This window comes from Hyperoodon ampullatus (genome assembly GCF_949752795.1).
Source record: "Hyperoodon ampullatus genome assembly, chromosome: 19".
Classification (NCBI taxonomy): domain Eukaryota; kingdom Metazoa; phylum Chordata; class Mammalia; order Artiodactyla; family Ziphiidae; genus Hyperoodon; species Hyperoodon ampullatus.
Window position 1 is genome coordinate 5186400 of NC_136932.1, and position 12642 is coordinate 5199041.

The 12642-nt window shown below is 37.9% G+C and overlaps 1 protein-coding gene across 4 annotated transcripts in view; it reads right to left on the minus strand.

The window, feature by feature from the left end:
• Window positions 1–12642, minus strand: part of FBXL20 (F-box and leucine rich repeat protein 20) — a gene marked incomplete at both ends in the record, with an annotated part of 94675 nt that overhangs the window by 19245 nt on the left and 62788 nt on the right. For all 4 annotated transcript variants that reach the window (XM_079725212.1, XM_079725211.1, XM_079725210.1 and 1 more), the window contains 4 exons: window positions 8058–8126; window positions 8830–8924; window positions 9514–9588; window positions 12202–12256. In XM_079725212.1, coding sequence (XP_079581338.1) covers window positions 8058–8126; window positions 8830–8924; window positions 9514–9588; window positions 12202–12256 — 294 coding nt within the window. The remainder of the gene's footprint in view (window positions 1–8057; window positions 8127–8829; window positions 8925–9513; window positions 9589–12201; window positions 12257–12642) is intronic.

Consider the following 12642-nt stretch of genomic DNA (forward strand, 5'->3'; position numbering starts at 1 on the left):
GTGGCGCACGGGCTTAGTTGCTCCATGGCATGTGGGATCTTCCCAGACCAGGGCTCGAACCCACATACCCTGCATTGGCAGGTGGATTCTTAACCACTGCGCCACCAGGCAAGCCCCGGGTGTTGCTTTTTAATCCATACTGATAATCTGTCTTTTGGGTGAAGAGTTCAGTCTGTCTACATTTAGTAAAATTATGGATATGGTTGGATTTTCTCTCCCATTTTGCAATCCTTTTCTATTTGCTTCATGCTTTTTTCGAATTTGTTTTTCTGTGTCTCCTTTACTGTTTTCTTGTTTTAAGTGTACTGTTTCAATTCCTCTGTTGACTTTTAATCTTTTTTTCTAATTATTTTCTTATAGTCTGCTCATGGAATACAATATGTATCTTAATTTACCACAATCTATTTCAAAACAATAACTTAGGGACTTCCCTGGTGGTCCAGTGGTAAAGAATCTGCCTTCTAATGCAGGGGATGCAGGTTCGATCCCTGGTTGGGGAACTAAGATCCCACATGCCATGGGGTAACTAAGCCTGCGTGCCACAACTACTGAGCCCATGGGCCTCAACTAGAGAGCCTGTGTGCTGCAAACTACAGAGCCCACGTGCTCTGGAACACACACTCCACAACTAGAGAGAGAAAAAAACAACCCGCACACCACAACTAGAGAGAAGCCCGCGCACCACACGAAAGATCCTGCACACCTTAACAAAGATCCCGCGTGCCACAACTAAGACCCGACACAGCCAAAAAAATAAAATAAATTAAAACAAACAAACCAATAACTTAATTCTCATAAAGCACAAGCATTTTGCTCCAGTACATAATGGGTCCCTCCTCTCTCCTTTGTGCTATTATTTTCATATGTTCAAACATATTTCATATATTACTTCTATATATATACTATAGACCTAACAATACAATGTTATAATGATTGCTTTATACAATCTTCTATTTTCTAAAGAAGTTAAGACAAGATATGAAAAAATTAGAGTCATAGATTTACCCACCTATTTACCGTTTCTGATGCTTTTCATTTACCAATTCCTATGGATCTGAGTTACTGTCTGGTATTTATTTCCTTTCATCCTGAAGGGCTTCCTTTACTATTTCTTGCCAGGCATATTTACTAGCGACAAATTCTCTCCCTTTTTGTTTATCTGGGAATGTCATTATTTTGCCTACATTTACAGAGGACAGTTTTGCTAGATACAGAATTCTTGTTTTTTTCCTTTCAGCACACTGAATATGTCACATGGCTCTGGTTTCCATGATTTCTGATTAGGTCACCCATTAATCAAATATTCTTTTTGTACACATGAGTTATTTTCCTTTTGGTGCTTTCAAAAATTTCTGTGTTCAGTTTTCAACAGTTTGGCCCTAACATGTCTAGGTATGGATATTTTTATCCTTCTTGGGGTTCACTGAACTTCTTAGATCTGTAGATTAACGTTTTTCATCAAATTTGGGAGGCTTTCTGCCATTAATTTCTCACTTTTTTTTTTCTTCCTGCCTTTTTCTGTCTTGTCTGGGATTCATTCACATTCTACTCTTGATGTTGTTCCACAGGTCTCTGAGGCTCTGTCCATTTTTCTTTAACCTTTCTGTTCTTCAGACTGGATGGATAATTGCTACAGATCTCTAAATTTATTTTTACTTTTTAAAAAATATTTATTTATTTATTTATGGCTGTATTGGGTCTTCATTGCTGTGCAAGGGCTTTTCTCTAGTTGTGGCGAGTGGGGGCTACTCTTTGTTGCAGTGCGTGGGCTTCTCATTGCGGTGGCCTTTCTTGTTGCGGAGCACAGGCTCTAGGCGCGTGGGCTTCAGTAATTGTGGCATGTGGGCTCAGTAGTTGTGGCTCATGGGCTTAGCTGCTCTGCGGCATGTGGGCTCTTCCCAGAGCAGGGCTTGAACCCGTGTCCCCTGCATTGGCAGGCGGATTCTTAACCACTGTGCCACCAGGGAAGTCCATGAAAACTTTTAAGACCTACTTTCCTTTAATTTTTAGAAATCTGATTTCAGTGTATGTAACATGCACATATTTTTATTAAGTTTATCCTTAAGTATTTTATGTTCTTGGATGTTACCACAAATGTTGCTATATTGAAAATTTCATTTTCCATTTGTTCGTTGATGGTTTACGGCTACAGAATTAATTTTTGCATATTGGCCATGTTTCCTGTGAACTTGCTAGAACCCTATCATGACATTTAAAAATTATTTTCTAATCTGTATGACCCCGCTTTTTCTTCCCTTACTGTCCTAGGTGGACTTCCAGTACAATGTTGAATAGATGTAGTAGACCTAATATCCATGTTTCGACCTTAGGGGGAAGTGTTCAGTATTTTATGACTAAATACAATGTTAAAATTAGGTTTTTCATATATACAATTTATCAGGTTGAGGAAGTTACCTTCTCCTAGTCTGTTTAGAGATTTTATCCTTAATGGGTGTTTAATTTTGTAAAATGCCTTTTCTGCATCTATTGAGATGATCATGTGATTTTTCTTCTTTGATCTGTTATTAAGCTGGAACTTAATAACACTGACTGATTTTGCATGTTAAAACAACCTTACATTTCCGAGATAAATCCAAATTGATTATGATTTATTACCCTTTTCATATGTTGCTGGGTTCAATTTGATATTTTGTTACAGATTTTTACATGTGCATGTGGGATATTGGCCAGTAGTTTCCTTTTCCCATAATTTTTATTTTATTTTTGATATCATGGTAATGATGATCTCATATAATGAGTTAGAAAGTTTTCCCTCCTCCTCTATTTTTTTTGAAAGATTATTCCTTTCTAAAATATTTGATAGAATTCAGTACTGTCCAAGCCTAGAGGCTTTTGTTTTTGTTTTTACTTTTTGGTGGTAAGGTTTTTAATCACCAATCCAGTTTATAAAGATATAAGGCTATTCAGATTTTCTATTTCTTTACAGTTTTGGTAATTTGTGTCTTTCAAGGAAATTATCTATTTCATCTAAGCTGTCAAATTTATTGGCATAGAATTGATCATAACATCCTCTTATTACCCTTTGAATCTGTGTAGAAACTTTAGTGATATTTCTTTTTACAATCTTGGTACTGGTGAGTTGTGTCTTCTTTCTTGACTAATTTCGACAGAGGTCGATCAAGCTTATTGATTTTATTTCAAAGAAACCGCTTCTGGTTTCATGGATTTTTCTCTACTCTATGCCCATTTTTTATTTCATTGATTTCCACCATTATCTTTTTTATTTCCTTCCTTTTACTTATTGTAGATTTACTTTTCTTTTTCTAGTTTTCAAAGGTGGAAGATTTGATTTTAAACCTTTCTTTTAAGATAAGCATTTCCAGGACTTCCCTGGTGGTGCAGTGGTTAAGAATCCACCTGCCAATGCAGGGGACATGGGTTTGAGCCCTGGTCCGGGGAGATCCCACATGACGCAGAGCAACTAAGCCCGTGTGCCACAACTACTGAGCCTGCGCTCTAGAGCCCGCGAGCCACAACTGCTGAGCCCACGTGCCACAACTACTGAAGCCTGTGCGCCTAGAGCCGTGCTCCGCAACAAGAGAAGCCACCGCAATGAGAAGCCCACACACTGCAACGAAGAGTAGTCCCCGCTCGCCGCAACTAGAGAAAGCCTGTGTGCAGCAAAGAAGACCCAACACAGCCATACAAAAAAGAAAAAGATAAGCATTCACAGCTATACATTTTGCTCTAAGCACTGCCTTCAATGCATTCCACAAGATTCGAATACTGTGTTGCCACTATCACACAGAGAAACTTATTTTGTAATTTTCTTTGTAATTTATTCCTTGACTCATAGGTTATTCAGAAGGGTGATATTTCATTTTCAAAATTTCCCGGTATGTGCTATTTGATTTCTACTTTAGTTCTGTTGAGGCCATAGAATACACTAATATGATCTTGATCATTCTAAATTTACAGAAATTTGTTTTATGGCTGATTATTTGGTATATCTTATTGAATATCCCAGTAATGAAAAGCATGTTTTCTGGTACAGCATTCTATGTCACTTAGGACAAGTTCACTGATAGTGTTGCTCAAGTCTTCTATAGCTTTTCCATTTTTTTTTGTCTACTTGTTTTATCTTTACTGAAAGAGAAGGGTATTATTTAATAACTTTCCATTTACTCTTCTTCCTGAAGTTTACATCATCTGATATTAATAACCACTCCAACTTTCCTGTGATTAGTGTTTGTGATAGTATATCTTTTTCCATCTTTCTACTCTTTTTTTGGGGGGGGGTATGTAACGCAGCATGTGGGATCTTAGTTCCCCAACCCGGGATCAAACCATCACCCCCCTGCAGTGGAAGCACGGAGTCTTAACCATTGGGTCTCCAGGGAAGTCCCCCATCCTTTTACTCTTTTTTTTTTAAGAGAAATTTTCTTTTTTTAAATAATTAATTAAACTTTGGCTGCACTGGGTCTTTGTTGCAGTGTGCGGGCTCTTCATTGCGCACGGGCTCTAGAGCAATGGGCTCAGCGGGTGCAGCACGCAAGCTTAGTTGCCCCACGGCATGTGGGATCTTAGTTCCCCAACCAGGGATCAAACCCAGGCCCCCTGCATTGGCAGTGTGGAGTCTTAACCACTGCACCACCAGGTAAGTCCCTCCCCATCCTTTTGCTCTCTATCTCCATATTATCTTTAAGTTTTCTTGAATTCTTGAGCATATTTGTAAATGCTATTTTTAAACATTTTGCTGGTCAATTTTATAAACTGTCCTTTCTGGGTCTGTTTCTATTGCCTGGTTTTTCTTCTGGTATCATTTCCTGCTTCTTTGCATGTACTGTAATATTTGATGGAATGCTGGAAATTCTGTATGCTACACATTGCTGAGCATCTAGATTTTGTGTCTCTCTTTAAAGAATGTTGAGTTTTGATTTAGCAGGCAGTTAAATTAGTTGTAAATCAATTTGATCCTAAATTTTTTCCTTTTAGCCTTTATTAGGGCTGGTCTAGTTTAGCTCCACTACCAAGGTGTGACCTTTCTGAAGTCTCTATTAAATGTCCCAAGGTGTTCAATGAGCTTTCTCCATTTTGGATAGTTAGAACTTCTCCCAACCTTATTTAAGCTCTGGCAATTCTTCAGTTCACAGTTTCCCAGTAATTGTTCTTTCCCTATTAGATGTTCTTTGCCCAGCTTTGTGGGGTCTCAATATGTGTATATATAGTTTACTATTCAGCCAAATTTGTGTAGATTTCTGTAGTCCTTTTTTGAGTAGCTCCCCGCTCTCCAGACACATATTTAGCCATGCTGGTCTCCCTGAACTCTGATCTCTTTCTCTTCAAATCAGCCAAACTTTGTGCTGTGCTTGGGCTCCTTCTCCTCGTGCCATTATCTCGAAAATGCCACCAAGCAGAAAGCCAGGGCAATCATAGGGCTCACCTCATTTGTTTCTCAGTCCTGCTCTGCATGTTGTCCAACATCTAATACTGCTTGTTTTCTATGTTTTGTACAGTTTTAGAGTTGTTTACAGCAGGAGGGCAGTGACTGTAATCATCAGAAGCAGAAGTCTCCACCTTTGATTTTAAAGTTTGTATCTTTTTTCTTTTAAACTATGTTTAATATACACTAAGTCCCCTACATACAAACCTTCAAGTTGCGAACTTTCAAAGATGTGAACGTGTGTTACATCAATGTCAGGTGTGAGTGAAACTGCAGCTTGCCCTCCATCTCCTACTGCTGACGATCCTTCAGCTCTACCATCTCCCACCTCCTCTCCCCTTCCTCCAGTCAGTAACTCTTCTTGCTTGTTCACTCGATGCCAGCCTCTGTATGCCAGCTCTTGTACTGTACTACTGTACTTTTCAAGGTACTGTACTATAAGATTAAAAATGTTTTATTTTTTGTGGTTTTTTAAATGTATTATTTGTGTGAAAAGTATTATAAATCTATACTGTAGAGTACTACATAGCTGATTGTGTCAGTTGGGTACCTAGGCTAATTTTGTTGGACTTACAAACAAACTGGACTTAGGAACATGCTCTTGGAATGGAACTCGTTTGTATGTAGGGGACTTACTGTATTTCTAAAGTCACTAGAACATGCAAAATTCTGAACATTAACCAGTGCTTATTTGATAAGTTTAAGATATTATGGTTTCTTTTTAATAGGAGTGGTAAAGTTAATGTGCTTATGTTAAAAGCTTTTATCTTTCAGAAATGCATATTTTAGAAATGCATATTTACAGATTAAATAATACAGTGTCTAGGGCTTTTTTCAAAATAAGATAAAATGAGTAAGATATAAGGGCAGGGGGGGCTTCCCTGGTGGTGCAGTGGTTGAGAGTCCGCCTGCCGATGCAGGGGACATGGGTTCGTGCCCTGGTCCGGGAAGATCTCACATGCCGCAGAGCGGCTGGGCCCGTGAGCCATGGCCGCTGAGCCTGCGCTCCGCAATGGGAGAGGCCACAACAGTGAGAGGCCCGCGTACCGAAAAAAAAAAGGGCAGGGGTATAGAAAACACAAGACTAGCCATAAAGTGACAGGTTCTCAGTTATCAGTTTGAAGCTGGGTGAAAGGTTCACTATACTATTTTGTCTAGATTGGCATATATTTAAATTTTTCAGAAGAAATCAAAAGTCAGTAGAAGTAATATCTGTGTGGTTATACCTCCAACTTGATATGGATCGGTTCCTGTGTTCTATTTTGTTTTCAATTTTTAGGGACTGCTTTTATTATTTTTTTGTGTGACTTAATCCATGTTTCAATTATATAAAATACTTACATTTAATTTTAAAGTAAAATTACAAAACATGATACTTCAGAGGTCTCCCTTTCATTCTTGTCTCTTCATGTTTTTTCTCTCCCCATAAGCAACCATTTTATTCATTTTTGATGATTTTTCCATTGTTTCTTTTGAAAATATAAATCCTCAGACACTTTCTTGAATTAAAAGTTAACAAGTTGTGGGACTTGCCCTGGCAGCACAGTGGTTAAGAATCCGCCTGCCAATGCAAGGGACACAGGTTCGATTCCTGGTCCGGGAAGAGTTCACATGCTGCAGAACAACTAAGCTCGTGTGCCACAACTACTGAGCCTGCGCTCTAGAGCCTGTGAGCCACAACTACTGAGCCCGTGTGCCACAACTACTGAAGCCGGGGCGCCTAGAGCCCGTGCTCCATAACAAGAGAAGCCACCGCAATGGGAAGCCCGCACACTGCAACGGAGAGTCGCCCCCGCTCGCTGCAACTAGAGAAAGCCCGCATGCAGCAACAAGACCCAACGCAGCCAAAAATAAATAAAATAATTAAAAAACGAAAAAGTTAACCAGTTGTAACCTCAAAGAAGGCAATAAAATAAACAATGTGTACCCTGTGCTTGGAGTGTTTTCTACTTTCCCTCATTCAAGCAATTCCAAAGAGCCCATCTCTTTCATGAAGCCTTTTTTTTTTTTCCCATGAGGCCTTTTTGAAAAACAGGAGGATCCACGGACTAATCCTGGCCACTCCCTGTGTAAACATCTTCACCTTCCAATAGGCAACAATTTCCCTACATAATATTTAATGTTATTTGATACATGTTACTACCAATAGATCCTTAGGCTGAATGTTTTTTATGTCTACCTTCTATGTCTATTGGGTCTGTGACAGTAAACTCTAAAGGATGGAGGATTATGCTTTCTTTCTTTTATATTGTGACTGACATGAGACACTGTATTTTTAAAGAGTCATTTAATAAACACTCTCTATATTGATTACTCTAAGCTGTGTTTAAGACTTTACATCTTTTTATAGAATCACCTGTTTATGTGTCTTTTGAATGACAGCTACTAGTGTCTTCTTGAAATATAAGTAGTCCTATATTAGTATTCCCTACTGCACATTCACTGACTACAATTTTAAGTTTTCTTTTAAATATCAAAACAGAATTTGCGCCAAATTCTAAAATAAGTATCTTATTCCATTTCTAAATTTAAACATCTTTCCTCTATAAAACCAAAATGAAATTTGCTAAATATATTTAGTAGTCTGCATTAAAAGCTAGTATAGGCAGGACACAAGAGGTTATGACTTACCCTTCTAAAACAAAATACTTACGCATCTGTAGTCTTTGTACACCCATTGAGATTCAGTACTTCAATGTTCCTACAGTTTTGTGCAAAGGTCCTTTACAGGAAAGAAAGTAAAGGGTTTGAGGTAAAACAGGCACAATTCTCGGCATTAAAAAAATAATAGAAGATACCAATAGTGGTAATAATGGATATTACTGGTACAAAAAGTTGTTCACAATTACGAATAAATTACTTTTCAACCATAAACTTTTTTTCTTTTTTTGCGGTACGCGGGCCTCTCACTGTTGTGGCCTCTCCCGTTGCAGAGCACAGGCTCCGGATGCGCAGGCTCAGCGGCCATGGCTCACGGGCCCAGCCGCTCCATGGCATGTGGGATCTTCCCGGACCGGGGCATGAACCCGTGTCCCCTGCTTCGGCAGGCGGACTCTCAACCACTGCGCCACCAGGGAAGCCCTCAACCATAAACTTTTAAACATCAATCTTTTTGTCAACCAAAGTTAAAATTATCCTAACTTCGAGTAAACAAACTTAAAAAAATTTACCCAAGGCTCCAAACGAACCATTTATAATATGGGGAATCTGGCTTTTTTGGGGGAGCACTTGTTCTTGTTTTATTCTCAAAACCACACATCCCACTACTGGATATTTGTGTTATAAGCAGTGAACGTGTATTTGGGTTCAGAATAGCTTAGGAATATGAAAACTATTCCAGCCTTTTCTGGGTGAGACAGTGCTGTGTTCGGTGTTGTTCTTCACTTCAGTCAAGAAGATCAGTTAATCGATAGCTATGTTTTTACCTTAATGCATTGTCTCCTACTCCGAGACAACCACGAAGACTTAACTTTCGTAAAAAGCCCCCACACCTTTTTGAAATATTCTCCACTACCCGGCCCTGTAAAAAAAGAAGACAGGTGTACAAAAAAGATAAGCCACCACATTGTTTGTTTGCTTTTTTGGCGGTACGCGGGCCTCTCACTGTTGTGGCCTCTCCCGTTGCGGAGCACAGGCTCTGGACGCGCAGGCTCAGCGGCCATGGCTCACGGGCCCAGCTGCTCTGCACGGCATGTGGGATCCTCCCGGACCGGGGCACGAACCCGCGTCCCCTGCATCGGCAGGCGGACTCTCAACCACTGCGCCACCAGGGAAGCCCTCCACTTATTTTTAAATAAACAAATATGAAAAGACTTCCTTAAAAAGAGCAAACAAAGGTTCACATTTCCACCACAAAAATATAAACAAAAATTTCTGAGTCCTATTAATACTAAATAACTTAGTATTATTTCAGTAAAATAATTCTGCTCATTCTCAAAAACTGAACCAGTTCTTGGGAAAATTGCAAGTTCCCATGAAGTTCAGATGCGCTGAAATGAACAGTCTCTCTCTCCAGGGAAAGGAGATTTATGTGGTTGGGGCTAATCTGTCCTATATGCTGCAATTACATTCTAACGAGAGAGATGGGGTCACACACCACACAGTCATACCTCGATATCCCTCTGGAAATCAAACAGGTCAATTCGCTGCCAGTTACTGCCATCCAGAGCCAGAACATTCCAGGCCTATTTTGAAGAAGAAGAGACAGAATGAACAGAAGCTGAAATGAAGGGGAAAAGCCAGCAAAATTCAAGTTCACAATTCAACCTACTAATGATTGAAATTGACCAAAAAATTTCTTAGCACCTCCAACATTAACTCACAAAAAGTCAGAGTCTTATTTCTGATTCATACTTTATTCTCCAAGTAGATTATCTCATAAATGTGTGGGTACAGAAATTAGTAGCTACGAAAGATCTTATGTTAGCGGGCTGGGGAAAGAACAGGTTGTGGTACGTATCATAGCTGGAAACTGTTTTCTAACTTGAGTTTCCAATCTCCAAATGAAATAATCCAGCTAATGAAAAGCAAGTCTGTTACTCTATCCCTCAACTAGGAACGAGGTGAGTGTGAAACCAAAGAAAGAAGACGGCACTCTGAATGTAGTGTGTTCAATACATATGCCATGTTCAATAAAAATATGCTATTCATAGCATCACTTGTTTGGACCCAAAACTGTGATATGGTGACCTGGGTTTTACAAAAGACACTATCATTTCTCAGTATACGTGACAGAGACTTAATGCTTTCCTCATTACCAATTTGCTCACTCAGGCATGTTTTTCAATTGGTCATCTTTCCCTCCAACTTGATTCAGTAGTAATTTTAAACACTGAGTTTTAAGACTTCTCATACATTTCTTTAATTACCTAAAGGGAGGCAAGAAAGCTTCCAAGATTTTCAACCTTTCAGGATAAGGTGAAAAATGACTCCACTAAGAGTTAACCATTTGCGGATCGTTCTGTATTTTAATCAGAAAGCCTTTAAACGTTTTCCCTACTAAATTTAAAGTGTAAATAGAAGTCTTAACACTGTTAAGTTATAAACTTAGAATATTACCTCTTACTACAACAATTCAAAACACAGATTCGATACTGAAATTCTAAAACGGAAATTGAAGATACACTTATAAGCCCCAGGTAACTATCACACAATCAGTAAGAAAGATGTCAGGGGTATGAGGGTAAACAAAGTTATTATTATAGAAATCTTTAAGGTTTTCTCAGGATTTCAATGTTACTTTTCCTTTTGTGGCTTCATATTTTTCCAACAGTTTCTTAAATGGCTCCATGGGAGACAAGAGATAAAACTTTTAAAGATCATATGTTTACTAGATTCTTGGGCTAACTGTATCTCTGATTTGATACCTCTCATTTCCTTATACTACTTTCTTCAGCAAGCAGGACACATGCTAAAGTGAGAGTAAAATTAGGAATGACAGGTTCCTCTCTAGAGTTTTTTTTTTTTTTTTAAAGCAAATTAACTAAATACTTCAAGTACAGAGAAGAACAGGCTAACTACTGATGTTCCAATTGTACAGATTTAATGAAAATTGGCATTGTGCTTCCTTTTAAGTTAAAACACATTAAGAAGGAAGAGGAACCTGAACATGAAAACAACAATTAAAACTCACTCAAATCAACATTCTTGAGATGAGACTCTGCAACCAAACAGGTTAAGACACTGGTCTGGGAATTTTGTTTCTCAATGATGACCTCAGCTTCATATGGAGACAAAAAAGAAACCCTACTCATTTGTACCAGCCATGACTAGGGTAACCACTCAGGTACCAGGAACAGAACTGTCATGAATAGAAATCATCAAAATAGGCCTGATTGTTTCTTAAATAGCTGAGATACAGATTTAGTATGGCTTTTAGGATGTAGAAATTACATTAAAGTTAGCAAGATGAGGTGGATTTTCTATGGCAAGTTTTGTGGGTTTTTTTTTTTTTTTAAAGGAAATTGGTGATGGAAATTTGAAGGAAAACCTGGGTCCACTTAACAGAGGTAAGCACAATACTCTGATGCTGAGTATTGTCATATAACCATATTACATACTCAGCACCTAGGACTATACCTGGTACATAGTAGGTTCTCAATAAGTATTTGTTAAACATCAAAAAGCCATTGTCCAGTTTATAAAAAGATAACTGTATGTACTCATTCATTTTATTATTACATATCTGTATTACAAAAGAGACTATGAATGATTCATAAAGCCATTTTCCCACAACAGAGATTCTATTCTTAATATTAGTGGCAGCAATAAGATTATGTTTCACTGTTTTGTCATAGTAATGTCAATTGACAAAAATGGATAAGTAAGAGTAATGCAGAAACTGACTTTGAGAATGGAATTTGGTTTGCTCTACAATTCCTTAAAAATTAAATTCTAGCTATAACCTTCTGAGAAAAAAAATATAGGGAGATATCAAGAGCCTTCCATGTATGTACATAAAATGAATAAGGGAAACATAATGAAATACTGTATTACTACAGTTCTGAGTAAAGCCTATTCTTTTAATTTGCATGTTTAGTGCTTTTTCCTTGAAAATGTTTCTTCTGTTTGTATTATACAAATAGTCAAGAATTTCAAAAAATTAAAGTTAGAGATAGTACATATAGTAGAATTCCACTGTATAATTAACATGGGTTTGGGTATCCCATGGGTGAAACCACAACCTTGGAAACATAACATACAACTACCATCTGAAGTAAATAGTTGGCCTACTACAGAAGCTGATTATCATTAATGTCAGCAAGGGATGCTCTTGTAATCATGTCAGCCATTCTTACCCTGGAGACCTGAGCACAGCGACACAAGGTAACAACATCCAGAAAAGAAAATATCCTAAAAAGAAATGGAGGAAAACTTTATTATATGATGAATTACTTTCTCTTGATTTTTGCTTATAAATAATTGGCAATGTTAACACATGCACAAAAAGGCAGATGTTCTTTAAACAATAAAACAAAAAGCTCGGGCAATTTACAATACTGCCAATAAAAATGTAGGGGGAAAAGGTAACCTTTTACTTGATAACGTATGTGTAAGTACCATAACGAGTTCATTTATTCACATCAAGGGATGATAAAATATTTCTGATACTTTTTTAAGTAAAAAAACAATTTCCACATTCTGGTTATCAAAAGAAATAGGCTAGGGGATGGTTACCTTTATAAAGAATTTTACAGCTATGAAGGAAAAAAGATAAAATATTGGTAAAACCTAAAAAC